At 45.0% G+C, this 25,852-nt stretch overlaps 1 protein-coding gene across 1 annotated transcript; it reads left to right on the top strand.

Moving 5' to 3' along the window:
* On the top strand, positions 1–24,888 carry ACTG2 (actin gamma 2, smooth muscle). Its single transcript, XM_025453606.1, has 9 exons — positions 1–127; positions 9,866–10,027; positions 10,855–10,983; positions 16,600–16,710; positions 16,954–17,038; positions 18,718–18,879; positions 19,653–19,844; positions 21,652–21,833; positions 24,667–24,888. The coding sequence occupies exons 2-9, from the start codon at positions 9,902–9,904 to the stop codon at positions 24,808–24,810; spliced, it is 1,131 nt and encodes a 376-aa protein (XP_025309391.1). The 5' UTR covers positions 1–127; positions 9,866–9,901; the 3' UTR covers positions 24,811–24,888.
* Positions 24,889–25,852: the final 964 nt, after the last annotated feature.

The following is a 25,852-nucleotide window of genomic DNA, read 5'->3' as shown; positions in this document are numbered from 1 at the left end:
CGTCAGCTGGCCTTTTTAGGGACTCTGTTTAAAGAAGATCCGCCTCTGGGGTTTTATATTGCTCTGGTATTTATGCCAAAGACGCAGCAGCCCTCAGTCACTGGGAGAAGGACCTCTCGGATACTTGGTGAGTACCGCACAGCTTCTGCTAGCCCTAACTTTCCGGGGCGCCGCCTGGCCCCCGGGTGCAGGAGGCGCCTCCAGATTGGCCTGGCTTCTGTGACGCCGGCCCAAGATCACACGTCAAGGCACTTGGTGGGCAGTGGTGCCTCCAAGCGTGCCTCTGCCTTCCAGGAAAGGGGGATCCTGGACAGCCCTGTGCCTGGACGGCGGGCGGGATACAACACCTGTGGCCTCTGTTCACCCTGCTCACCGGGGCCAGTGCGGATCTCTACCCTCACGGCCTTTGTCATGACTCAGAATGTCTGAGAGTCTGTTTCAGGAGAGCAGATGCTTTGTGGGGTATCTGAATCAAAGCCAACAATGGTCCCAGTATCTGTGAGATGTCTGTGTTGAGAATGGGAATGTATTTTCTTCAGTCCCTTATGCCGTCTGATTCATACTTGGCTGAGATGAATGGTGTATTTTCTCAACCCCTGAAGGCTCCAGGGTCACTGGGGGTGTGGAAAGTCGGGGCTGGGGCAGGGGCAAGTGTCCTGTGACATCAAGCAGTTTGAGGGCTGGCAGGGACAGGAGAGCCATCTAATTCATTCTGAGGACACTGAGGTCTAGAAAAGTTAAGTGTTGCCCAAAAAGTTCACAGCCAACTGTGAGATCCCCCGCCGATGCCCGTGTCCACCCCGCTCATCCCCTCAACACATACACACACACAAATAATTGGGAGGGGAAGGAGACCAAGGGACTATTTGCACTCTTGTGACCAGAGTCTGCTAACATCTGCTTGTGGCTGAGGCAGCTTGGTGAAGTGGTAGAGGCCTTGGAGACAGACTGCCCAGCTGCCAGCGTTACTGAGTGACCCCAGTTTTCTCATGTGTAAAATGGGAGTACTGGTATCTCGTCGGCAGGGCTGTTGTGGGGATTAAATGAGATCATTCATTTACAGGGTGCACAGATGGACACTGTCAGTGCCCTGCCCTGAGTTTTCAAACTTTAAGAATCACCTGGAGGACGAGTCAAAACCTAGATTGTCCTACCCCCTACCCCGGTCTCTGATTCAGTAGGCTGGAGTGGGGCAAGTTCCCCGGTGATGCTAAGGCTACAGGTCTGGGACCACAGTTTGCACAGGGAGGTTCTCAGCGCTTGCTTTTCCTAGCTGAACAAGTTTAGACTTTGAGGTCAGCCCTTAGGGCCAAAAAGCAACAGAGCTTCCTCTAATGGAGATGGATGAGTACTGGAGAAAATGCAAAGAGCAGTGGATACTACATGCCAGGCCTGGGACACCAAATGGGCAGTATGATGTCATGACCTTGAGGCTAGATCTCTTTCCTCCTTCCCTTCGCTCATTCCACCAGCATTTATTGAGTACTTTTTTATGTGCCAGGCACTGTTCCTGCTCCTTAGGGACAGTGTAGGGGCTTCTGCAATCACTAGGAGGGATGACCAAAGAAGTAGATAAAGAAAGCCCAGGAGGAGCCCTCACCCAGCCCAGGAGTAATCAGGGGTGGCTTCCTGGAGGAAGGGGTACCTGAGGTGGGTCCTGAAGTAGGACTAGTCGCCGTGTCAGGGAAGCATGGTCTTTGGACTGTTTAAGTGGTTCAATTCCACCGAATTTAGATTTCAAGGCAAGAAGCAGGGAGAGTTAAGGTCAAGAGGGGCAGGCAGAATCGGATTAGTAGGGTTTCATACACTAAAGGATTAAGCAATGAGGGACCACAGAAGGGTGAGGGCAAGAGATCTGCCCTTTGAAGGGACTGCTCTGGCAGCTGTGAGGAGAGGGGACTGGAACCGGGTGGGAACCGCAGTGTGCCGGGGTCCTGAGCTGTCCCCCCACGCCGCCAAGTGGCTCCAAGATAGAAAGAAGAGAGCCTGAGGATTGCTTGGGAGGCGGTGGGGAGGAGTCGGGTGTTGGCCTGGCCTCCAGGGTGGGCGGTGCTATTCTCGGAGGCGCAAGTCCAGGTAGAGGACAGTGATGAGCCAGAGTACTGGAGGTGGAGTGAGGTGCCACGGGGCCTGGGGTGCACTTGCCCCGCAGGCAGTTGGTTCTGAGGGTCTGGAGCTCAGGAGAGGGGTTCTGGACTGGAGTGGAACCAGAAGAACGAGTGAGAGACCCGGATGAAGAAACAGAACAGGCCCAGATTCCTGAAGATCAGAAATATTAGTAACCAGAGTCACTTTTAATTTAATTAATTGTATATCAACCAAGTCAAGATAACATAAAGGTGATTAAAGATGCTGCTAGAGTTTTCCACCGCAGAAGTGTTTTTCGTTAAATTATTTCTATCTGCCAGCCTCACCAATTGTGTGGATATCTGTGTGTATGTGGATTAGGATAGGCAGCTGCTTAATGTCATTTGAAGCCCTCCCTCCAAAATATTTCTCCAACTATTGTTTGAAGTCTCACCATCTGAGAGTCCTTCCTTTTAGGGTTTAAACTTTTCACTTAAATGAAAATGTTTTTGGAAACTGGAATATATTCAACCATCCCTTCAGTAATCATTGATTTGTGAAGTGAATGGTTCCTCTCCTTCCAATATGATAGATTTCATCCTGGGAGCAAATTCTTTTTTTTTTTTTTTTTTTTTTAATTCATGAGAGACACACTCAGACAGGCAGAGACATAGGCAGAGGGAGAAGCAGGGTCCCCACAAGAAGCCTGAGGCAGGACTTGATTCCAGGGCCCTGGGATCACGACCTGAGCCAAAGGCAGATGCTCAACCAATGAGCCACCCGACTCCCAGGTGCCCCTGGGAGCAAGTTCTGATGGACAAGAGTAAGAGAAATCATAGGAACTATTATTTTTGCAGCCCTTTACAACAGGGGTTGGCAAACTTTTTCTGAGGAGGATCAGATAGTAAATATTTTAGGCTTTGCAAGTCTAAAGGTTTCTGTGGCAACTACTCACAATTGCCATCATAGAGAGAGCAGCCATAGACAGTATGTAAATGAACAGGTGTGACAAGTTCCAATAAAACTTCATTTATCGGCATTGAAATTTGAATTTCATGTAGTTTTCTTGGGTCATAGAATATCATTCTTTGTTTTTTTTTTTTTTTTTTTTAATTTTTATTTATTTATAATAGTCACAGAGAGAGAGAGAGAGAGGCAGAGACATAGGCAGAGGGAGAAGCAGGCTCCATGCACCGAGAGCCCGATGTGGGATTCGATCCCTGGTCTCCAGGATCGCGCCTTAGGCCAAAGGCAGGTGCTAAACCGCTGCACCACCCAGGGATCCCCTGTTTTTTTTTTTTTTTGCAACCATTGAAAACTGGGGCACCTGGCTGGCTTAGTCAGTGGAGCATACGACTCTTGATCTCAGGGTCGTGAGTTCAAGCCCCATACTGGGGATAGAGATTACTTTAAAAAATAATAAAAAAGTTTAAGAAAAAAGAAAAATGTTGGGATACCTGGGTGGCTCAGTGGTTGAGCATCTGCCTTTGGTTCAGGGCGTGATCCTAGAGTCCCAGGATCGAGTCCCCCATCAGGCTCCCTGCATGGAGCCTGCTTCTCCCTCTGCCTATGTCTCTGCCTCTCTCTCTCTCTCTCTCTCTCTTATGAATAAATAAATAAAATCTTTAAAAAAAAAAAAGAAAAAATGTCAAAATCAATCTTAGCTGCTGAAGTGTATAAAAAGTGGCATTAGTTTGCTGACCCCAATTTACAATTTATGGAATACTTTCATTTCCGTTATTTCATTTGCTCCATCATACCAGGAGATAGCCATTACCTTTTCCATTTTACCATTGAGGAAATGGAAGGCCAGAGAGGGAGGTGAGGCGGGGTGTGGGGGGACTGGGCCATGGGAAAGGGTGCCCTGAGGGAGGAGGAGGGCAAAGAAAGGGAAGCTGGAGGGAACTCAGAAGTCAAACTTTGAGTCCTTCAGAGCGACAGGTTGTGGGGCTAACATCTCTGCCCTCATATTTGCCTGAGAGTGGCCAGGGACACGAAAAAGTGGACAAATTCTTTGCACTCATTGCATCTTTGGGTTTTGGTCACCTTGAGGGGCGAGGGTGGAGCTGTGTTTCTAACTCTGTGAAATCCTCAGCGAAGACCAGATGTAGTACGTGCCAGAAAAGCCAGAACAATTTGATTGACTTTCTCTGAGCAGAAAGTGGTTGTGACCCCAGGAAACCACAGTGACTTTGGCTCTGGCTCAGCTGACACGCTAGAACCTAGCCACAGATTGCCAGCGAGCAGCTGGGGAAGATCTAGAATTTCTCCTGGCAGAGACATTCCCGGAGAGCCTGGCTCCACAGTAAAACCCTTCTTCCCAGGCAGCGTGGGGCCCCATGGAGGCCCCACTCCAGGCCAGCAGCCCCACCCCTGCCCTCACCTCTGTCATTTCTCATTTGGTTCTGACTTCAGAAAAGCAGATTTCAATTCACCTAAAGTGCTACAGAACAGCATTGTTAACAGCTTTAAGTTGCTTTGTGGCTTGTCTCAGCTGCTCTGCTTGGGAAAACAAAGTCTGACATTCTCTTTCTGGAGGGGGATGCAGGGGGAGACAAAGGTGTACGTTGATAAGCCAAGCAGGCTTGAACTATAAAATCACACCAGAGAGAAATGCTTAGGGGACCCTCAAGGGAGATAGTCATAGATTCGCAGCTTTTCCTCTTGGCCACCTTCTAGCTTTTGAGGTAGTTTTCCCCTCACAATGGACCACCTGCTAGAACAGGGGAGCACAACTATTTGCTGACTGCCTTGTGAATAGTGGGCATGAGAATGGACTGTGGGGACACAGGAATCCCAGGGGCAGCGCAGACCAGGTCTGGGAGGGGGCCACTCAGGTGGTGGGACTGTCACCCAGCACATATTGAGCACCTACTATGTGCTTAACGCCCAATTTAGGTTTGGGGGCTGTAAACATAAATCACAGACTACACACATAAACACAGACTTAGTCCTGCCATAGGAGGAGTGCAGAGACTCAGAGAGAGAAATGAACACAGACTCTTTTGTTTAGGGCTTTTGCTGCCAACAGCTCTAGAGAGACAAGCAGAAGCAGAAACACCAAACATGGAGAAGTTAGGACAGCTTCACTGAGGTGATGAGGAAGGTGTAAGCTTCGGGCTTTGGAATCTGTCCGGGTTGATGCCCGCCTTGCCTCTTCCTGGCCAAGAGACCTTGGGCCAAGTTCTTAGGCTTCTCTGAGACTTGGCTTCCAAATCCGTAACATAGAAATAAAAGATATCTTCCTTTGGGGGTTTTGTGGCGATTAAATAGATAATTTATGTGAAGAGGTCCACATTTTTTAAATTAAAAATAATTTTTACCAAAAATGGAAACATGGAATATTCTATGTTTCACCTAGTGATGCAGCTTGCACCTTTTCCATTGCATTAAATACTCTGCCCTCTCCATTGTATGAAGGTTTCTAGCAGTTAGTTACAGACCAATTTATTATTCAACAACTTCTTTTGACATTAGGTTGTTTCTATTTTTGGTTATTTTAAGCTGTATTACATCAGCTCTTATCCAAATCTTTGCATGTACCCATGAGTGATTCCCAAGGATAAATTCCTAGAAGTACCTTTGTAGAGTTCAAAAGATATGTACAGGGCAGCCCGGATGGCTCAGCGGTTTAGCACCGCCTTCAGCCCAGGACGTGATCCTGGAGACCTGGGATCGAGTCCCACGTCAGGCTCCCTGCATGGAGCCTGCTTCTCCCTCTGCCTATCTCTGCCTCTCTCTCTCTGTCTCTCATTAATGAATAAATAAAATCTTTAAAAAAAGAATTAAAAAAAAAGATATGTACATTTCTAAGATTTCCGATAAGTTTTTTCAAATTCCCCTTCTGTACTACTTCTGAAAAGTAGTACAGTTTGATGATCATCAGTTATGAATGCAAACCCACCTCCCCACAGTTTTGTCAGCAAAGGTCGCCCCAAGAATTGGACACAGTATTCCAGCCAGAGGTGGGGTTAGCTTTTATGCTGGCCACAAGAGTGGCCAGAGTACTGCTAACGGTCCAAATATCCCAGGTCCTGCTCACAGATGCTAAACCAGAGTATCACAGTTTGCTAATTTACACTCATGTACAGAACCTCGTATTTACCCTTTTAAATTTAATATTATTTGCTTCAGTTCATTTTCTCTGTTTCTTGAGATCTTCTTGGGTTTTGATTCTTCCTTGCAACATATTTAATATTACACCCTCTTCCAGCTCTGGAAATTGGTTGGCATGTGCTCTGTATTTTCATCCAACGCATTTATAAAAATGTGTGACAAAGGACCAAGAGTGGAGCCCTGAGGCATATCGCTGCCTCCAGGTTGATGTCGACCCATTAATTAACACCTGTCAGTGACAGTACCTCAGGCAGCTGTAAATATGCCTAAATGAATTGATTGTTCAGCCCACATGGCTTTGTCAATATAGATATCACAAGAGACCTTGTCAGATGCCACAATCAAGTTAAGCTTGTCTCCCACCTTCTCCTGCATTCCCAGCCCACAGCTGTCCTGGGGAAGAAAAGGGAAGGCTGTCACTGCCAACATTTGTTCTTGGTAAACCCTTACTGATTATAAGAAATCACTGCTTCTTTAATCATGCTTTCTTTAACAGTGCCTTCTGGAACCTGCTTAATGTGCATATCAAGATTATCTGAGGTTTTAAAAATCCTCTTTCTTTCCCTCTTTGAACACTGGAACACACTTTGCCCATCTTCAGTCTTCTGACATGGTGGGAAGTTAAAGATCTCTGCAATCCCGAAACTGCTCGGGCCAGAAACAACATTGTTCTAAGCAGCCAGGTGAAGGGACTTTCTTTCTGTCTCCACCACGTCGCAAACCTTGATTTCCCCTTACCAATGTTGGGTCTTATTCTGAAAATTCTCCTCGACAACCAATGATTAATTCGCTCATTCATTTCGATGACAAATATTTAAGAGCCCACTTTGTGCGAGACATTGTGTTGGGCACACTTGAAGAATCGCGGGGGAACAGGACAGACTCAGCTCTTGCTTTTGCAGAGCTACAAACAAGTCAGGATACGCGGAGTTGATCGCTGCTTGTGCAAGTCCAGGGTGCTGTGGGGCAAAGAAGGGGGGACCCAACAGACAGGTGGGCCAGAGGGGCCTCTTGAAAATGCAGTGTCCAATGCAGAGGGCTGGCAGGTGACAGGAGTTACGGTAGCAAGCAGATGTGTATTGGGGAGAGTGCTCCAGACTCTGTGTCTAAAGGTCCAGCAGGGAGAGAAGACAATACAGTTCAGAAAGAAAGAAAGTCCATATGGGCAAAATGAGAAGGCCAAGAGGGGGCAAGAGGGAAGGAGAACCTGGAGTCACAGGCCAGGCTAGACCTTGGGGAATCTTGTACCCTGAGTCAGAGATCTGGAGCTTGATCCACGGCCATGGGGAGTCATGGAGGGGCCAGGGACAGAGGCAGAGCTGGATCTAGAAAGTCACAGTGGCCTCTTCCCTAGCGAACACTGCTTTGAACATAACAGGGAGAGCTCCCTTTTAGCCTTAAAATTATGTTACTAAGCTTCTGCTGAGCCTTGACTTAGCCTTTCTGACGTCATATGCATAGGTCTAAGGCTCTGTCTCCTCTTTCACTTTGTCCACCTTCAGCATGAGGTCACGGAGGGACCAGCGTGAGGTCACGGAAGGACCAGGTCTCTGTAGCACTTAGCTCCTTCCCGCCTGTGGTCGGGTATTCTGAATGAAGCTTCCACAGGCCCCTCCTCAGCAGCCACCTCGTCCTTTCTCTGGACTGCTGAGAGTTGGCCTCCCTGAGTCCTGGGACAGGGCCCTTCTCACCGCCACCCAGTCTATCGCGCCACCCCCCACCCCCTCTCCCCCTGCCCACCCCCCTGGCTCCCCAGGCTAGGAGGTTGTCTGCGCACTGATTCCTGAGCTTTTGCTGCTTCTCCTTTGTCACTGAGTGCCAAGAAGTTGCCAGATGTTGTCTTCTAACCTCCCCGAAGGAAAGAAAACCTGCAACAGGTGTGGGAAAAATAAATTCCCTCACCACGTTGCAGCCATCCCAATGCCACGAGGAGCATCAGCAGAGGGTCTACTGTTTTCTCTGTGAGGAGAGAGGGGACCATGCTTCCCATCAGGAATCCTCTCTCCTCTTGGGCTGCCCTTCCTCTCTGAGGCCCTTCCACCCTTAGGATTGAACATTTCGCCCGTAACTACTGCATAATTTTTTCCTTAATGGCATGTTATGTTGTTGGTTTTTCTTATAACCTATACATGAATACAGGGTCCTTGGGAAAAAATGGAAACATGACGGCTGTAACCCAGCACCTCCTCTTCCAGGCCCCTTCCTCCTCCAGAGGTAATCAGGGCAATCAGTTGAAGACTTTCTTTTTCGGAACTTTTTGCTCTGAGTTCATGTCCACAAAAAGAAAATGGTGAAAAATACACAATATTGCTTTGTGCTTTAAAAAGAACTCCTGTAAATTGTTTTATATTACACGTTCTACTCTGCAACTTGTTTTGTTCACTCAGTGGAATGGTTTACAAACCTATCCACTTTATTTTTTTTTAAAGATTTTATTTATTTATTCATAGAGACACAGAGAGAGAGAGAGAGAGAGAGAGAGAGAGAGAGGCAGAGGCACAGGCAGAGGAAAAAGCAGACTCCATGCAGGGAGCCTGACGTGGGACTCAATCCAGGGTCCCCAGGATCAAACCCCAGGCTGTAGGCGACGCTAAACCGCTGGGCCACCGGGGCTGCCCAACCTATCCACTTTAATCCCTATAGATCTGCCTGCCTCTTCTCTGGACTTCAGTGTGGAATCCTACAATTTGGATCTTTGAGTTGTTCCAAGTTGTAAGTTGGTGTTTTTCTCGAGTTAGAGTACCTGTTTCCCTACACCTTTGCCAACACCTACGGAATCTTAACACTATAATGGGTGAAAATGGTCTTATTTCCCTTGTACTTCCCTGATAACTAGTGAGGCTAAGCATCATTGCAGACTTGTGGGACATTTCTATTTCCTTTTCTGTCAATTATCTATTCATACTCTGTTTTTCTTTTGAGCTGTTTACTTCTTTCTTAGTGATTTGTAACAATTCATTTATATTATAAATAATCCTTCGTTGAATATACTGTGAATTTTTTCAACTCCTATCCTAAACTTCACATCTTTAGAGATTCTCTTCATTGGATTAAAGCTTTGTAGCCATTTCAGGCCCTTAAGAGACACATGGATTCATTTGTTAGGGCTGTCAGAACAAAGTACCTTAGAGAGGGTGCCTTAAACAACACACATTTATTTTCTCCCAGTTCTGGAGGTTAAAAGTCTGAGTTCACAATGTTGGCAGTGTTGGTTTCTTCTGAGGCCTCTCTCCTTGGCTTGAAGATGACTACTGCCTTGTTGCTGTGTCTTCACGTGGTCTTCCCTCTACGTGTGTCTGTGTCCTAACTTCCTCATCCTATTAAGATATCCATCTTATTAATTAGATTAGCCATATTCAACACCAGTCAGATTAATGACTTCATTTTACCTTAATTACCTCTCTAAAGATCCTATTGCCAAATACAGTCACCCTCTGACATCTTGTGGGGTTAAGATGTCAACATAGGAATTTGGGGAGGGGAGGAGAACACAATTCAGCCCATGACAACAGGGTAGAGAGAAGAAGTCCACCTGCCAGAGAGTGGGAGTCCAGGTCTATGCCTGTCCCTGGTGGAATTGGGCCCTGGTTGGAGGTGGAGTCAAGCTCCAAAACCGAGAATCCTGTCTCCAGTATGATTGTGACAAGTGGCTGACTACTTCTCTTCTCCCCCTGCTCCAAAGGTGCTCCAGTCCCTGGTTCACTTGGCCACCCTCACTATGTGTGAAGAGGAGACCACCGCGCTCGTGTGTGACAATGGCTCTGGCCTGTGCAAGGCTGGCTTCGCAGGGGATGATGCCCCCCGGGCTGTCTTCCCCTCTATCGTGGGCCGCCCTCGCCACCAAGTATGTGCTCATCTGGACCCAAAGCTTTGAGCTACTAGGAAAAAGTGCCGCATAGTGGACACCGTATTGAACTCTGAGTGTGTGTGAGAGTGTATGTGTGCATGAGAGTTGTGTGTGTGTGTGTGTGTGTGTGTGTTGAAGGTGAGGGACTCTCTTCTGAGTCCCTTCAGATAGAAATATCCAGGACCAAACCCAACATACCCCAGGCATGCAGGAATGGAATTATGTCTGGCTTAAGTCTTTGGGGTTGCTAGGTTTGGAAGAAACTTTTTACAAACACGTACAAGTAAACAAGACCATGCCTTTAAGAAATGAATACTCTGTGAACTAACTTGAGATCACAGGCTAACAGAGAGACAAAATACTTCACCAGGGGGAACGTAAAGGAGGGAGAGATTAAATCTGAGCAGAGGAACCAGGGAAGGAGAGGCTTTGGATAATTGAGGATGTGGATCTCCGCATAGAGGGGAGAGCAAGAACCAAGATCTGGAGATGTAAAAATGCAAGCAGAGGTGTTTGAGGAAGACAAGTACCAGTCCTGTGTGTGCGAAGTAAGGCAAGAAGTGTATAGAAGGCCTTGCTCGCTCAGAAAATGATATTGCCTTAGGAGCGAGAAGAGAGGTGAGCCCACAGGAAACCTTCTGCCTTCTCTCCCTGCCACCTCCACGGTCATGGGTGTCTGCCTTGCCCTTGTCTCTTTCTGTCCTGTCTCCAGGGAAGAAGGGTATCTTTCCTATCTGTATCCTTCCTCAGAGACCATCCAATTCCTGGGTCACCCTTCATGAAGCCCTCAGCCAACTCACTCCTTCTTATCTTTTGCATCGCAGGGTGTCATGGTGGGAATGGGCCAGAAAGACAGCTATGTAGGGGACGAGGCTCAGAGCAAGCGAGGGATCCTGACTCTCAAGTACCCCATTGAGCACGGCATCATCACCAACTGGGACGACATGGAGAAGGTATTGGTGGACTCACCCTTTGGGTATAATAATGCATCATCATGACCCTCATCTCCCCCAGGCCTCCGCCCTGTCCACTGCCTCTAAAATGTTTCTCATATCCTTCTTTTCCTTCCTGTCCAACCACATGGCTACTCTCCATGGGGCTGCCAACAGCTCTCACTGGATGGTTGCAATGGCTTCCTGATTTCTTTGTCTCCTGCCTCACCATCCATGAATTCTCTACATTGAGGCAGAACTTGTCTTTCTAAAACCAGATCACATCACTCACCTCTCTGGGAATCTTCAGTAGCTCCTCATTGATTGGAGTAGGAATAGGTCCCTAACTCCCTGTCTGGCATCGAAGGGCCTGTCCCACCCAATGCCCAGGTTCATCCTTGCAAGCAGCTCCCAGCGAGCAGGGCTTAATGCTACCGCTGCCACCCCTTCAGGCATAAATGGCTTCTCTCCCTTTCATGTTCTCTGTCATGATCTCAGGTAGGTACATTGATGCCAGGTTGTTATGCTGATTCTCTAATGAAAATTCTAAGTAGGACTCTCTATAGGTTTTTAGAAGCTTGTGTGTGTGTGCAAGAAGATACAGAGGTGGGGGGCAATTTTTCAATGGTAGTTTGTGATCAACAAAACCATGTGTGTGAAATGCTAATGGAGCTCTTCTAGTATTCTTTTGATAAATTCTGCTGACATTAGTCTGAGAATCCTTGTTTCTGTGAGGAGTGCCTTTTGAAGTGTAATAGAACAGACTGCAACCAGAAATAAAGAATGTTGCTGTGAAGTCTGTAATGCACCCTACTTTTCTCTAAATCCCAGACTCAGTCACTCTGGGTGTGAGATAAATAGACACAACACTATAGTTTTCGCTTCGCACCATGGAGTGGCTAAGAGCTCCTGCCCTGGAGGCAGTGGCAGGGAGGTCTGGGAGCGAGTCTTCCTTTTGAGCCTCAGTTTCCTCATTTGTGCAGATAAAAATACTTTCTTCATTAAATTGCTTTGGAAATTGAATTAGGTACTCAGTATAATCTCAAGGCATCCAACATACTTCATTCTCAATAAATAGCATATATTATTCATATGGATCTAACAGCATCTAATTCAAAAACATATTAGACAAAATATTTTAGTATAAATATATTTTAGCACAGTAGTAACAACGTGTGAACTCTTTATTTCTAAATTTTTTTTTAAATTTCATTTATTTATTTGAGAAAGAGAGGGAGAATGAGCGGTGGGGAGGGGCAGAGGGAGAGAGAGAAAGAAGCAGACTCCCCGCTGAGCAGAGAGCCAGTTGTGGGGCTTGATCCTAGAACCTAGAGATCATGACCCGAGCCAAAGTCTCACACCTAACCGACTGAGCCACCCAGAAGCCCCTCTTTATTTTTTTTATTGTTTTTTTAGATTTTTAAAAAGATTTATTCATGAGAGACAGAGAGAGAGAGAGAGAGAGAGAGAGAGGCAGAGACACAGGCAGAGAGAGAAGCAGACTCCATGCAGGGAGCCAGATGTGGGACTCAATCCTAGGACTCCAGGATCATGCCCTGGGCCAAAGGCAGGCACTAATCCACCCCGCTGATCCACGCAGGGATCCCCTCCTCTTTATTTTTTTTATATATTTTATTTATTCTAAAGATTTTTTGGGGGGGGCAGCCCCGGTGGCTCAGCGGTTTAGCGCTGCCTTCAGTCCAGGGTGTGTTCCTGGAGACCCGGGATCTAGTCCCACATCAGGCTCCCTGCATGGAGCCTGCTTCTCCCTCTGCCTGTGTCTCTGCCTCTTTCTCCCTCTATGTCTATCATGAATAAATAAATAAAATCTTTAAAAAAAAAAAGATGTTTTAAATTTATTTGAGAGAGAGCAAGAGTGAGGGGAGGGGCAGAGGGAGAAGCAGGCTCCCCGCAGAGTGAGGAGCCCAACTTTGGACAGAATCCCAGAACCCATTCCAGTAAAAACAAACAAACAAACAAACAAAAAAAAAAAACCTCACAATTTAAAAAATTGTATATATTTAAGGTGTGACCTAATGACTTGATAGATATTTATATTTGTAAGAGTTACTACATTCAAGCTCATTAATGTATCTATCACCTCATATAGTTACTTTTTTTCTTGTACTGAGAACCCTTAAGATTTACCTCTTAGCAAATTTCAAATACACCATGCTATACATTAAATCTCCAGAATTTATTCATCCCACATAACTGAGACTTTGTACACATTGGCCAACATCTCCCTATCTCCCCTCCCCCCAGCTCTTGGTAAATACCATCCTACTTTCTGCTTTTATGAGTTTGAGTAAAAAAAGAAAAAAGAATCACCATTTTTAATCCTGAAAAATAATCATAAGGTATGTCTGGAGAAATAAATAAAGCTAAAATTTATGAGAACAAAATGAGTGAGAAAAACTATGACAGGAGACTTGCCATATCCACATATTAAAATATAATATAGTTATAAAAATTAAAATAGTTTGGTGCCAGAACAAAAATAAAGAGGAAATACATGATAAATGAAACTTTGAACTCTAAAAGGAGAAAAGGATTATTCAGTGAATTATTCCAGGACAACTGATGAGTTATTTTAGGGATGGAAAGTCTTCTTTGCCTTATACCATTTCACCAAACACATATCAATTGAATATAAAAGCTAAATATAAAAATTCAAATGATAAAAAAATACAATATAGTAAGCATGAACAATCATCAAATTTCTGGTGAAAGTAGTCTTAGAGGAAAAGATAACAAATGTGATTTCTTAAAAATTATAACTTCTAGTATGTGAAAAAAAATAACCAGGTTTAAAAGATAAACAATAAATTGCAAAAAAAATTCATGAGTGCAATGAAGATTACATTAACAGCTAGTGTAAATTGATCATTAAAAATACATTTTCACCAGACAAATAAACAAAGGATATGATCAATTTGCCAAACAGAAATTGTAAAAAGTTGCAAATATGAAAAAACTTAAACTCATTTGAAAGAAATGTAAATTTTCAAAGTTAAACAATGTTTCCCTATCAAATTATTTCATATACTAAGAGCAAGACCCCTGAATACAGGTATGGGTAAAACGGGCTTTCTTGTTCTGGAGTAGAGTGATATAACCTCTTTCTCGGGAATAAAAATCAAAGTCTTCCAATTGCCGTGCTCTTTAGCCTAGTAATTCCACTTTAAAAATTTTTTCAGGGGGGCCCCTGGGTGGCTCAGTTAAACATCTGCCTTCAGTTCAGTCATGATCCCAGGGTCCTGGGATGGATCCCTTTGTAGGGCTCCCTGCTCTGTGGGGAGTCTCCTCCTTCCTTTCCCTCTGCCCCTCCCCCTGCTTATGTACACTCTCCCTCTCTCTCAAATAAATAAATAAAATCTTTAAAAAAATAAAAAATAAAAATTATTTATTTGGAAACATCCTGAATAGAAAAAAAATATAATATACACAAAGATAACTATGACAGGATTATTTATAAACAAAAATCAAAGATACCATGAATAGTAATATTAAATACATGATGGTATATGATGAAATGTTATGTAAGCATTAAAAATAAATGTTCCACTTATTAAACATAAATGTTTACTATGTAAAAGGATATTATTTATGTTATAGTAATTGCAAAATGGCAGGAAACAAAATTGAGTGTAAAAGTATAAAAATAGGGGATGCCTGGGTGGCTCAGCAGTTTAGCACCTGCTTTCGGCCCAGGGTGTGATCCTAGAGTCCTGGGATGGAGTCCCACATCGAGCTCCCTGCATGGAGCCTGCTTCTCCCTCTGCCTATGTCTCTGCCTCTGTGTGTGTGTGTGTGTCTCTCGTGAATAAATAAATAAAATCTTTTTTAAAAGTATAAAAATAGCATAATAATAAATGAATACAAGTATATAAGATAAATAAATGGTGATAGAAATAAGTTTGAAAATATTTAAAGGTGAAAGATTAGTAAGAAGAAAAAGCCAAAGTGCTAATTATTTATTACTAGGTGATGGAAATGTGGCTGATTTTTACTCCTCCTAAAAATATTTTTCTAATTTTAAAATTATTAACATCTTTAACTTTTAAAGTACTTTATAAAAGCTCTAAAAAGTGAAATGAAATAAAGTGCAGGTGTTGGGGCCTAACACTCAAGATTCTGATTCATGGGTCTATGATACGGCCTGGGAGCCTTCACCTATGACAGTCATCCCAGGTGATTCTGCTACAAAGCATCTGGGGCCCATATTTGAAGAAATACTGACATCACTCAATTAAGACTAATTGCCATTCACGCCTTCTGTGAAACTTTCACAGACAGGGCCTCTGTCTACTTATGCCATTTTGTCCGCCTCAGATGCCCTTCTCAGCTGCTGGAGACCTTCCTTTGCCTGCAGGGCCCGCTCAAATCCCCCAGATAATGAACTGCCTCTTCTTTTACTCAAAATGTGGATGTATCTTTGTATGTTGTCTTCTTGGGTGTTTTTCTCCCCTCCAGACTTTGAAACCGAGGTCCAGGGGCCTTATCTGATTCATATCTACCTTCACCACAGTTAGCACCATCCTAACCCAAAGTAGAGTGCCCACAAATATATGGGGGTACAACAGAGGCAGATGATCCTATGCCCTGCCTCTGAGGAAATCAGAGCCTATGTCCCTGCCACTTTGCTGAATCCCTCTGAAATAAAGACTCCTGTTTGGTCATCTTGGATCACTGAACATAGTGGGAAGAAATGACTTCCTCTAAGGCAGTAATTCTCAACAGGAGCAATTTTGCCTCCTGGGGGGCATTTGGCAATGTCTGGAGACATTTTTGCTTGTCACTGCTGGAGAGGTGCTTCTAGCATCTAGTGGGTAGAGTCCAGGAATGCCAAACATCCTATAATGCACAGGTCAGCTCCTCATGTCGTGGAATTATCCAACTTAAAATGTCAAAGTGCTGAGGTTGGGAAACCCTGCTCTAAAACACCAGCCTGGTAATAAACAGTGACAGTTCAAGCATATCTGTCAGGTTCCCAGCAGGACATAGTATACGCTCAGTGGGTGTTTTAAAATTAAGGAAGGACTGCTTAGAGAGGTGTGAACAGGGTTATGGAACCAGAAAGGAATGTTGAGGCAGTCAAGTACTAGGAACAGAGGAAAGCTCTTATACCCATAAGTGTGAAGGATGGGGGTGGGGTAGCATCACTACAGCTGGAAGAGGGGCCATCCAATAGGAGCTGGGCTCACAGAGGGCCACAACATTGCTTGGAGAAACACCCTAACCTCTCTCCTCTTCCCACTCCCAGCCTCTTATTGATATCTTTCATCAACCAAACAGAGACAGAAGCCAGGAAGCAAGGAATACCGAGAGATGTAATTGGCCTGGCCCTGCCCCCAAGGAAGAAAGCAGGGAGAGACAGAAGAGTAAAGAGGAGGGAAGTTCACATGGGAATAACCAATAGACTGAGTATATTGGCTACAGGTCCGCGTCCTATCTGGGACCCTGTTGAAAAGGAACATAATCTCTAAAGTTCAAGCAGAGTTTCCCAGGACTCACAGTCTCCTCTCCAGAACCCAGCCTTTGCTGTGAATATCGTGTCATGCTCCCCCATCATGGGCATACCAACTGGAATTTCCTAGGAGTCTCCTTGTCTCATTTGACTTTTGTCTCAACCAGATCTGGCACCACTCCTTCTACAATGAGCTGCGGGTAGCACCTGAGGAACACCCCACCCTGCTGACAGAGGCCCCCCTAAATCCCAAGGCCAACAGGGAGAAGATGACCCAGGTAAGAGGCCAGAAAGTCTTGAGCAGAAGAATACAGCATAGATCCCTTATCCCTTTCATGCATCAGTACAACAAAAAATTTTGAGGACATGCTCTGTGTATAGTCTATGCCAGGCCCTATGGGAGGTGGGAATAGGATAAATAGGCACAGCCCTTGCTCTTAATAAGGTCCCAAACCATCCTGTGGGCCAAGAGGTGCTGTGATTTCTGTCACATCATCTTTTATCCTGCACTGTCCTTTCAGATCATGTTTGAGACCTTCAATGTCCCTGCCATGTATGTCGCCATTCAAGCCGTGCTGTCTCTTTATGCTTCTGGCCGCACAACAGGTGAGTCTGTTCCCTTCCTGACTTAGAGGGGCAGAAGGGAAAGTGGGGCTCCTGCAGTGGTACCTGCTCAGGAGAATCAAAGGGACAGCCAAAGTCCAGGGAAAATCCTGCTTAGGGGTAACAGAAGGGAAGCCCACGTGGAATTCATTCAGGTCTACCCAGTAGAGCTGGCAGGAATTTACGTGGACAAAACATGTCTAGTGCATCCAGCGGGGGCGTTTTCCCTCACAGCCGTCAGTCCCCAAGATTACACACACTTCCCACAACACTGGAATGTTTCTGCTCGTGAACCTGTGATGGCAGATATATATGTGCTCTTGGTATGGAAAGGTGCTCAAGGAAATGGAGGGAACTTCAAGATAAAGCAATTTGTCATGGGGACTTGACAGCTTCCATGAACATAGTTCAACATTCATTCACTCAAGTATTCGTTATTTGTTCATTCATTCATTCATCAGATATTTTCCATTACTCCCTACCATGTGCCAAAGACTGTACCAGGCCATGGGCCATGGGCACACACTGACAGGCAAGAGAGCCCTGCCATCATAGAGCCAACAGTCCACTGTGTGTGTGTGGGGGGGGGTGCACAAAAACAAAATATAATTTCACTGCTGATGACAAGGACAGTGATGGGGAATGTATGATGGTTCTATAGTTTATTTGTTTTACCATTTCTCTACTACTGGACTTTCAGGTTGTCTCCAGTTTTAATATTTTATTGTAAAATATGCTGTGATCAGCATCCTTGTACAAGTATAAGCTACTGGTCCCTGGATATTTATTTTGCCCTACTGAACCATCTTATTAGTGTTAATCATGTCTCAGTTGTTTCTCTTAGGTTTTCTAGGTATACAGCCTCATCATCTACAAACAATGACAATTCTATTTCCTTTTGATAATACTTCTAATTTCTGTTTTCTGTCATATTACATTGACTAGAATGTTTAGGACAATATTAATAATGCAATCTAACAGTATTAACAGTTTCTCCATTGATTATGAAATGGCTGTTGGATTGAGAGAGATTTATTATCATTGTTTTTTTTTTTTTAAGATTGTATTTATTTATTCATGAGAGACAGAGAGAGAGAGAGAGAGGAAGAGACACAGGCAGAAGAAGCAGGCTCCATGCAGGGAGCCTGACGTGGGACTTGATCCCTGGTCTCCAGGATCAGGCCCTGGGCTGAAGATGGCGCTAAACTGCTGAGCTACCTGGGGTGCCCTATTATCATTGTTAAAAAGCTCATTTCCCTCCATGGTTTACTAAGTTTCATCAGTAGGGAATGTTAATTTTTTTTTCAAATTGGCTGGTTTTTATAGTCCCTTCCAGATCTAACATTCTCCATGCACGTACATATGTGTTAGTTTAAACCCAGAAGGATGTGTAAATTATCTAGTCTCTCTTAAAGAATGTGCAATTGAGATGCACGTTGACTAAGTATGCAGTACTGTGAAAGTGTTTTAAGGAATACAAGAAGAGGTTTTACTTACCTTCTATAAGGTTACAGTCTCATTTGGGAGAAAAAATGATGTTCGCAAAAAGTATTATTGATGATACGGTGGGTAAATTTTCTCAGCTGCTAGAGAAAAATATGGTAGTTGAAGACCATGTGGCAACTGGTCCAGAAAGATGAAAGACAAGAAATTTTCATAGCTCCTATCCCCTCTGTCCATAGGCATTGTGCTGGATTCAGGGGACGGTGTCACCCACAATGTCCCTATCTATGAGGGCTACGCACTGCCCCATGCCATCATGCGCCTTGACCTGGCTGGCCGTGACCTCACTGACTACCTCATGAAGATCCTCACAGAGAGAGGCTATTCCTTTGTTACCACAGGTATCCAGCCCCTTTCCTGATTTTAACTTGAGCTCAAACCAAATCTGTTCTAGGACCAGGTGGTCTCTGATGAAAAGTCTGTGGGCCCCCTGTCCTCAAACTCTCTTGAAATAGATGGGGAGGATCCTAGGCTGGGGCTGGGCCTCTGGACAAGACCAGATGATCAAGGCAGCCTTACTTATGGAGGAAGGTTCCCAACCAAGATGCTCTGGGGATAGGGACAAGGTCTCCTTAAGTGCCCTTGCACAGCATTCCCTCTTTCCCCAGGGATCTCCCACCTCTGTGTCTACACCAGGATCAGAGCTGGGTTTTCCAAGGTTGAATGGTAGTAAAAATCTGATGACACACTTTGTTACCTAGGGGCATTTATGGTTTGTCTGAGGACACATGGAATAAATAAGGTCCAAATTTCCAAGGTGGAGTTGTTATGCCTCAATGCTCACCCTGGGCAAGAGGAGATTTTAGGCAGGGGCTTTCCTAGATTCTGTAAGACCACATCAAATCCTCCTGTATCTCTACCATAAAAGTGTCCTATAAGGCCCCCAGGAAGGCCCATAGCTTTGTCAGCGCAGAGTAAAGACACAAGGAGAAAAGCCCCTGCAAAGTTTTGCCTGAGAATCAAGATTTTTGAACTTGCACTTTAGGAAGAGGAATGAAAAATTAACATGAGTCCTAAGAATGAATCAAAGCAGAGGAGGAGGTTTTCATGGAGATCAAAATAGGAAAACTAACAGAACAGAGTATCTACTTTCTGTCATTTCTACTCTTTCTAGCTGAGCGAGAAATTGTGCGAGACATCAAGGAAAAGCTATGCTATGTGGCCCTGGACTTTGAGAACGAGATGGCCACGGCAGCCTCCTCTTCCTCCCTGGAGAAGAGCTATGAGCTGCCAGATGGGCAGGTCATCACCATTGGCAACGAGCGCTTCCGCTGCCCCGAGACCCTCTTCCAGCCTTCTTTCATTGGTGAGGTTCTGCCCACTGTCCCTGCTAATTGGTGTGGAGGAGGTGGAGGACTGGGGAAGGGAGGGAGAAACACCAGGAGTCATGCACACTTTGTTTATAATTTATACATAGCCCACATTCCCAGGAAGGGCCAAAAAACACATCAACAATACAATCAGATAAAATCTAATTTTTATTTATTTTTAAGATTTTATTTTGTAAGTAATCTCTACATTCAACATGGGACTCAAATTCACAAGATCAAGTGTCACATGCTCTACCAACCGAGCCAGCCAGGCACCCTGATAAAATCTAACTTTAAATAAAAGGATAAGAAAATCAAAATAAAAGAAAAGCAGAATAGGGAATATAACATAAAACTAAGAATAAGGTTAATACACAAAGCACTTCTTGGATTGCTGAACATTTAGGTCACAGGAGCCAAAACCCAGAGCGGTAAGTTGGATGGGTTTGGGGTCAGATATGGTCTCAGATCCTGACTCTGTCCTTTCAAAGTCTGTCACCTTGAATGTGTTACCTTCTTTAAACCTCGGTTTTCTCATCTATAACGTGGAAATCATGATAGTACCAACTAGATAGGGTTGTAACAAGGATTACATAAGAATATTTCATACAAGGACAACTACTTTCTTGAGGAGTGTATAGGAAGAGTTGGGCCTGTAAGCAAATGTTAATAGACAGTGTAGTGGTACATAGCAACTGAGCAAAGTGATATAAGCCTAAGAAATCAGTAAAGACTTCTTAGGGAAGGAGAACATTTGAACAGAATCTTGAAGAATGAGCATCATTTGATCGTATCTGGGGATGGAAGGAGTGCAGAATGGGGAATGGCATACAGGGTAAATGGAAGGGTACATGTAAAAGCACGGTGGTTGAAAGGTCATGTTCAACTTGGGACATGATGAGAGGAATGTGGTGTGTGCGTGTGTGTGTGTGTGTGTGCGTGCACAGGGGAAACTAGAGGGAGTTGCTGGACCACACAGAGTGTGGTGGTTAATCATACCAGCAATGATGTCCCTGAAAGTTTTAGGCAGCAGTGTAGCAAGACCAGGTTTGTATTTTAGAAAGATTCCTCTAACCTCAGTGTGGAATTTTGTCACATGCAGAAAAGACTAGAAGTGGGGGAGGCCAGGTAGGTCGGCATGAGCTGGTTTGGCATGCAGACTTTCACTGTGAAAGGCCTTGCTGCCAGGATAACATGGACCTGTAGATAAGGGGGGGGGGGGCTGTCAAAGATGACATGACATTGCATGTCAAAGAAGACACACAATGGAATATTTTTTGACAGTAAGGCTGCATATTGTATGATTCTATTTATAGGAAATGTCCAGAACAGGCCAATTTATAGAGACAGAGAATAAATTAGTGGTCACCGAGGTTAGGGGGAGGGAGGAAGAGGAAGATCACAGTGTCTGCTAATGGGTATGGAATTTCTTTTTGGGGTATTATAAATGTTCTAAAATTTTGGCAACAGTTGCACAATCTGTGAATCTACTAAAAACTACTGGACTATACACTTTGGAAGGGTGAATATTATGATATATGAATTATAGCTCAATAATGCTTGAAAAACGCTGACTCAGGGAAAGTGTTCCCTTAGAAATATACTTCAGCTGATCAATGTGAAAGATCAATGAGAACAGGAGGAACCAAGGGCCAATTAAAGGTCGGATCCTGTAATCTATTTAGGAGGTGATTAAGGGTCTGAACTAAGGTAGCTGCAACAACAGAAGAGTCACTTGAGGAGTCGAAGGTGTGGGTATTTATGAAGTGATGGATGCTGACTAGATACTATGGCCTATGCTAGGCATGGAGTCTGCTGGGATTCATGAAACCACCTACAATTCCATCATGAAGTGTGACATCGACATCCGCAAGGACTTATATGCCAACAATGTCCTTTCCGGGGGTACTACCATGTACCCTGGCATTGCTGACAGGATGCAGAAGGAGATCACAGCCCTGGCCCCCAGCACCATGAAGATCAAGGTGAGTCCTGCCCCAGTTCTCCCCCATCCTGTCCTTCGGACAAAGACCTGCCTACCTGAGCAATGCTCCAAAACAGTCTGCCGGGCCCATAGAGTGGTGGTCTCCTGAGCTCAGTGTTGTCCTGGCCTGGGACAGATTTCATCTCAGAGGATTATGTCCTTGAGCACTGATGAGTTGGAGACATGTTTAGTGTGAGATCTCAAACATAATCGTATGATGTCATATGATTTGAGAAGGTGGTGAAAGAATTTGGGATGAGAACATTGAGGGGTTTGAGGATGCAATCAGGAGGAGAGAAATAGAGGGCAAAGAAAAGAAGCAACACTACAGCATCTTTAGACTTTAAAAAGATGTGGGGGGATGCCTTTAAAAGGATCAGGCGCCTAGGTGGTAAGTGGTTGAGCATCTGCCTTCGGCCCAGGGCGTGATCTGGGAGTCTCAGGATCGAGTCCCACATTGGGCTTCCTGCATGGAGCCTGCTTTTCCCTCTGCTTGTGTCTCTGCCTCTCTCTCTCTCTGTGTCTCTCATGAATAAATAAATAAAAATATTTTAAAAAATAAAATAAAGGATGTGAGTGTTACCCCAGAGGAGAGTGAAAGTTCCAGAGAGACAGTTCAGTGTGGAGCAGGCTGCTGGTTCAAACTCACAGGGACATCACTTGATTCCTGGACAGCCTGTGATCTGTTGTCTCTTTTTTTTTTTTTTTTTAAGATTTTATTTATTTATTCATGAGAGAAACACAGAGAGAGAGGCAGAGACATAGGCAGAGGGAGATGCAGGCTCTCTATGCGGAGCCTGATGCAGGACTTGATCCCAGGACCCCGGGATCATGACCTGAGCCAAAGGTATACGCTCAACCACTAAGCCACCTAGGCGCCTCTGTTGTCTCCTCTTCTCTCCCATCCTCCCCATGTGGCTGCTCACCCAGGCAGCTCACCTCACAGGCCTCATGAGAATGGAGGCCCACCTGTCTTCCACTTCTCCCCAGCCTCTGGTCCCTAAGAAACCATACAGAGCTTTCTAGGACTTCTAGGAACTTTGCTCCTAGCAGGTTTAGAAAAGGAGTTGGGAATCGACTAGAGATAACGAGTAAGTTGAAAGTTACAAAGTCTCACAATAAAGTTGGTCTCTGGGAGAAGGCCTCATTTGAGGAAGTGTATTCTAAGCAACTTTTTTTCCACAAAGGAAGGCTGCCCCAGGCCTTCCCCCTGCCTAACAGATGGCCCTCAGCATAGGGAAGCAGAGGGGGTTACCAGAAAACAGGGAGGAACCCGTGGGCCCTTCTCACCGGGAGCCACTGAACAGCCACGCTTACTGAGGCCTGCCACACTGGAGGCATGGCACCAGGCCTGAGGCAGGGGCTTTTCACCAGGTCTGTGTGTCAAGATACCACACCTCATTTCACCCCTAGATTCTGGCTCACCAGATGCGGGGTGCCCCCATTGATAAACAAACACCAGCTTTTTGATGCATATCCCAATTTGTGAGCCACTGCCCTGAGTTTAATGACACGTGCCAGCCTTCAAGGAGTTTAGGATCTAATCAGTAGACATGATCACCGAGAAGGCAACGTAAATAAGACAAGAGGAGGGAAAAGGGTGCTTGAAGCAGGGGAAATAGAGTGAGCAGAGGTGCCCCAGGGTATGTGTGCAGGTATGAATAACCCAGCCAAACAAGACAGCCAGGTTTGTACAGTGGAACCAAGGAGATGGAAGAAGAGAAGTGAGGTGAGGTGGCATCAAACGGGGGACCTCCAGCCCAGGACTATTCAGACTCTTCTCACGACTAGAGCTGTGCAGGAATAAGGCGGCTGTGCTGGTCCTTGAGGTATCAGTCCAAAGGGTGACCGAGTAACCTTTGCCTGACTGAATAACTTCTAAGAACCCTTCTTCTTCTGTAATTCCGTGATCTCTGCAATTTAGGAAAGATGTTGAGAGGGTCTAAGGAGACAAAAATAATCAATTCAGTGTTCGGTTTATTCTAGCACTGAATTCTTAGACTCTATAGTAGCAGTCCCTCTGGAGCCACTTGTAGGTAGAGTTCAAAGTTGTTTCACAGGACAACCAATTTCTAGAGGCTAAGCTCAGGACCTCCAGTGGTGAGGATGAACCATGTATCTGTGAATTTAAGAACTTGTCAGATACCAGTGGCTATTGACAGATGAAGCTCAAGACAGGGTCTGAGTGGACTGGCTGACTCAGGATTGGGAGAAGCCCAGCCTGTGCTGCCCATGCATCTAAACTCCAGGCAGGAGCAGAGAGGCACTTTCCCTCTAGCTGTCTATGTTGATCATCTATCGCTGAGGGACAAGCAACTGTGAAATCTCAGGGATATATCAGTAAATATTTATTGCTTGTGCATCTACAGGTCAGCTGAGAGTCAGCTGATCTAAGTCAGGCGTGGCTAGGCAGCTCTGCCGGTCTAGCCAGCTCAGGTCAGGTCCATAGCTCTCAAGATGGGGCCCAGGCTGAAGGGCCAGCAGCTTCTCAAGGGAAGCCCTTCTCATCAAGATGGCAGAGCCACAGCTGTGTGTCTGAGGTACCTTTAAGCTCCTGTTTGTGTTGTCTCTGCAAACGACCCATCAGTCAAAGCAAATACAGGGCCCAGCCCAAAGTCACAGGGTGAAACAGTGCATCCTTCCCATGGCGGGGAAGACGAGGGAGTAAAGATTTGAGCAACAATCTACTCTACCACAGGGTTTATCCTGTTTGTTTCTGACTGTGGAGGCTGTCCTTATCTCGGGCAACCAGGCACTGTGATGGGATGATCTCCTGGATCACCTCCCTGTTCCCTTGGGCACTAATCATGATACACCACATTTATTCTTTGCAGATTATTGCTCCCCCCGAGCGGAAGTACTCAGTCTGGATTGGAGGCTCCATCCTGGCTTCTCTCTCTACCTTTCAGCAGATGTGGATCAGCAAGCCCGAGTATGATGAGGCAGGGCCCTCCATTGTCCACAGGAAGTGCTTCTAAAGTCAGAACAGATTCTCTGGGGATCCCCTTGAGACTGCTCTGTTACCAGTCATGAAACATTAAAACCTGCAAGCCTTACTTCTCTGTGTGGGGCTTTTTTTCCACCCTGGGCTTTTACATAGTGCTAAGGCCTTTTCACTCCTTATTTCTAATCCACACAATGATCCTGTGAGATGCATATATTCCCATATTAAAGATGAGGAAATTGAGGCTCAGAGAAGTTAAGGACTTGCTGAAGATCACAAAACCAAGATTAAAATCTAAGTGTGTCTGACTCTAAAGGTAGTACTCCTACTATACTACTTTGTTTCCCTTTCCTTGAACATGAATAAGAATGAGGGCTAGATGACTCTTTGGCAGGGGTGGGAGGTTAAGAAACAAAGGCTTTCAGAGATGTAAGTCCTTGTGCTCAAGGGCAATACACAGGGAACATGACTGGAAAGAGAAACACAAGGTCTTATAGGCTGTGACCTATAAGTGGTTCAAACACAATGTTTGAATTTGGGTGGAGAAAGATCATAGTGGGCTTAAGATCTCTATGAGGCCCTTTGTTATTGAGGATTAGGCTGTACCCTGCCCCAAAACTAACCAAGAAAGGAGGAGCACTCTTAGGAAGAATATTTTTTTCTTTACCTCCTCTCCTCCTCCTCCTCCTTCTCTCTCTCTCTCTTTCTTTTTATTTGTTCCCCACTCCTGCCCTTGGTCAATTCTGTTAAATTTCACAAGTATTTTCTGAATTTTTAGCATCTCTTATTACTTGGTAAGGCCACGCGAAATTTACATATCCAGCAAAGATGATTCTTTCCCATCAAAATCTCACTGCATAAAGTGAGAGAAGACACATACAAGACAATGATTTGAGGTGCAACAGAAGCACCCACAATGTGCAATGAGAAAACAAGGGGTAATAAGAATAGCTGACATTGGTCAAGAGCTCACAATATATAAGGTCCTGGGTTAAGTAAGAGCTTTCCATGGGTTTCCTCACTTAATCCTCACCATAACCTATTAGCAAATACTAGTATCACTCCCATTTCATAGC

The sequence above is a fragment of the Canis lupus genome, chromosome 17 (genome assembly GCF_003254725.2).
Source record: "Canis lupus dingo isolate Sandy chromosome 17, ASM325472v2, whole genome shotgun sequence".
Taxonomy (NCBI): domain Eukaryota; kingdom Metazoa; phylum Chordata; class Mammalia; order Carnivora; family Canidae; genus Canis; species Canis lupus.
This window is presented reverse-complemented; position numbering and strand designations above follow the sequence as displayed.

Excerpts from the sequence above, each read along its gene's own strand:
- ACTG2 (XM_025453606.1), top strand. The coding sequence starts at position 9,902 with ATGTGTGAAGAGGAGACCACCGCGCTCGTGTGTGACAATGGCTCTGGC. Across the intron at positions 17,039-18,717 it reads TGCTTCTGGCCGCACAACAG|GCATTGTGCTGGATTCAGGG; the intron begins GTGAGTCTGTTC and ends CTCTGTCCATAG. Across the intron at positions 21,834-24,666 it reads CCAGCACCATGAAGATCAAG|ATTATTGCTCCCCCCGAGCG; the intron begins GTGAGTCCTGCC and ends TATTCTTTGCAG.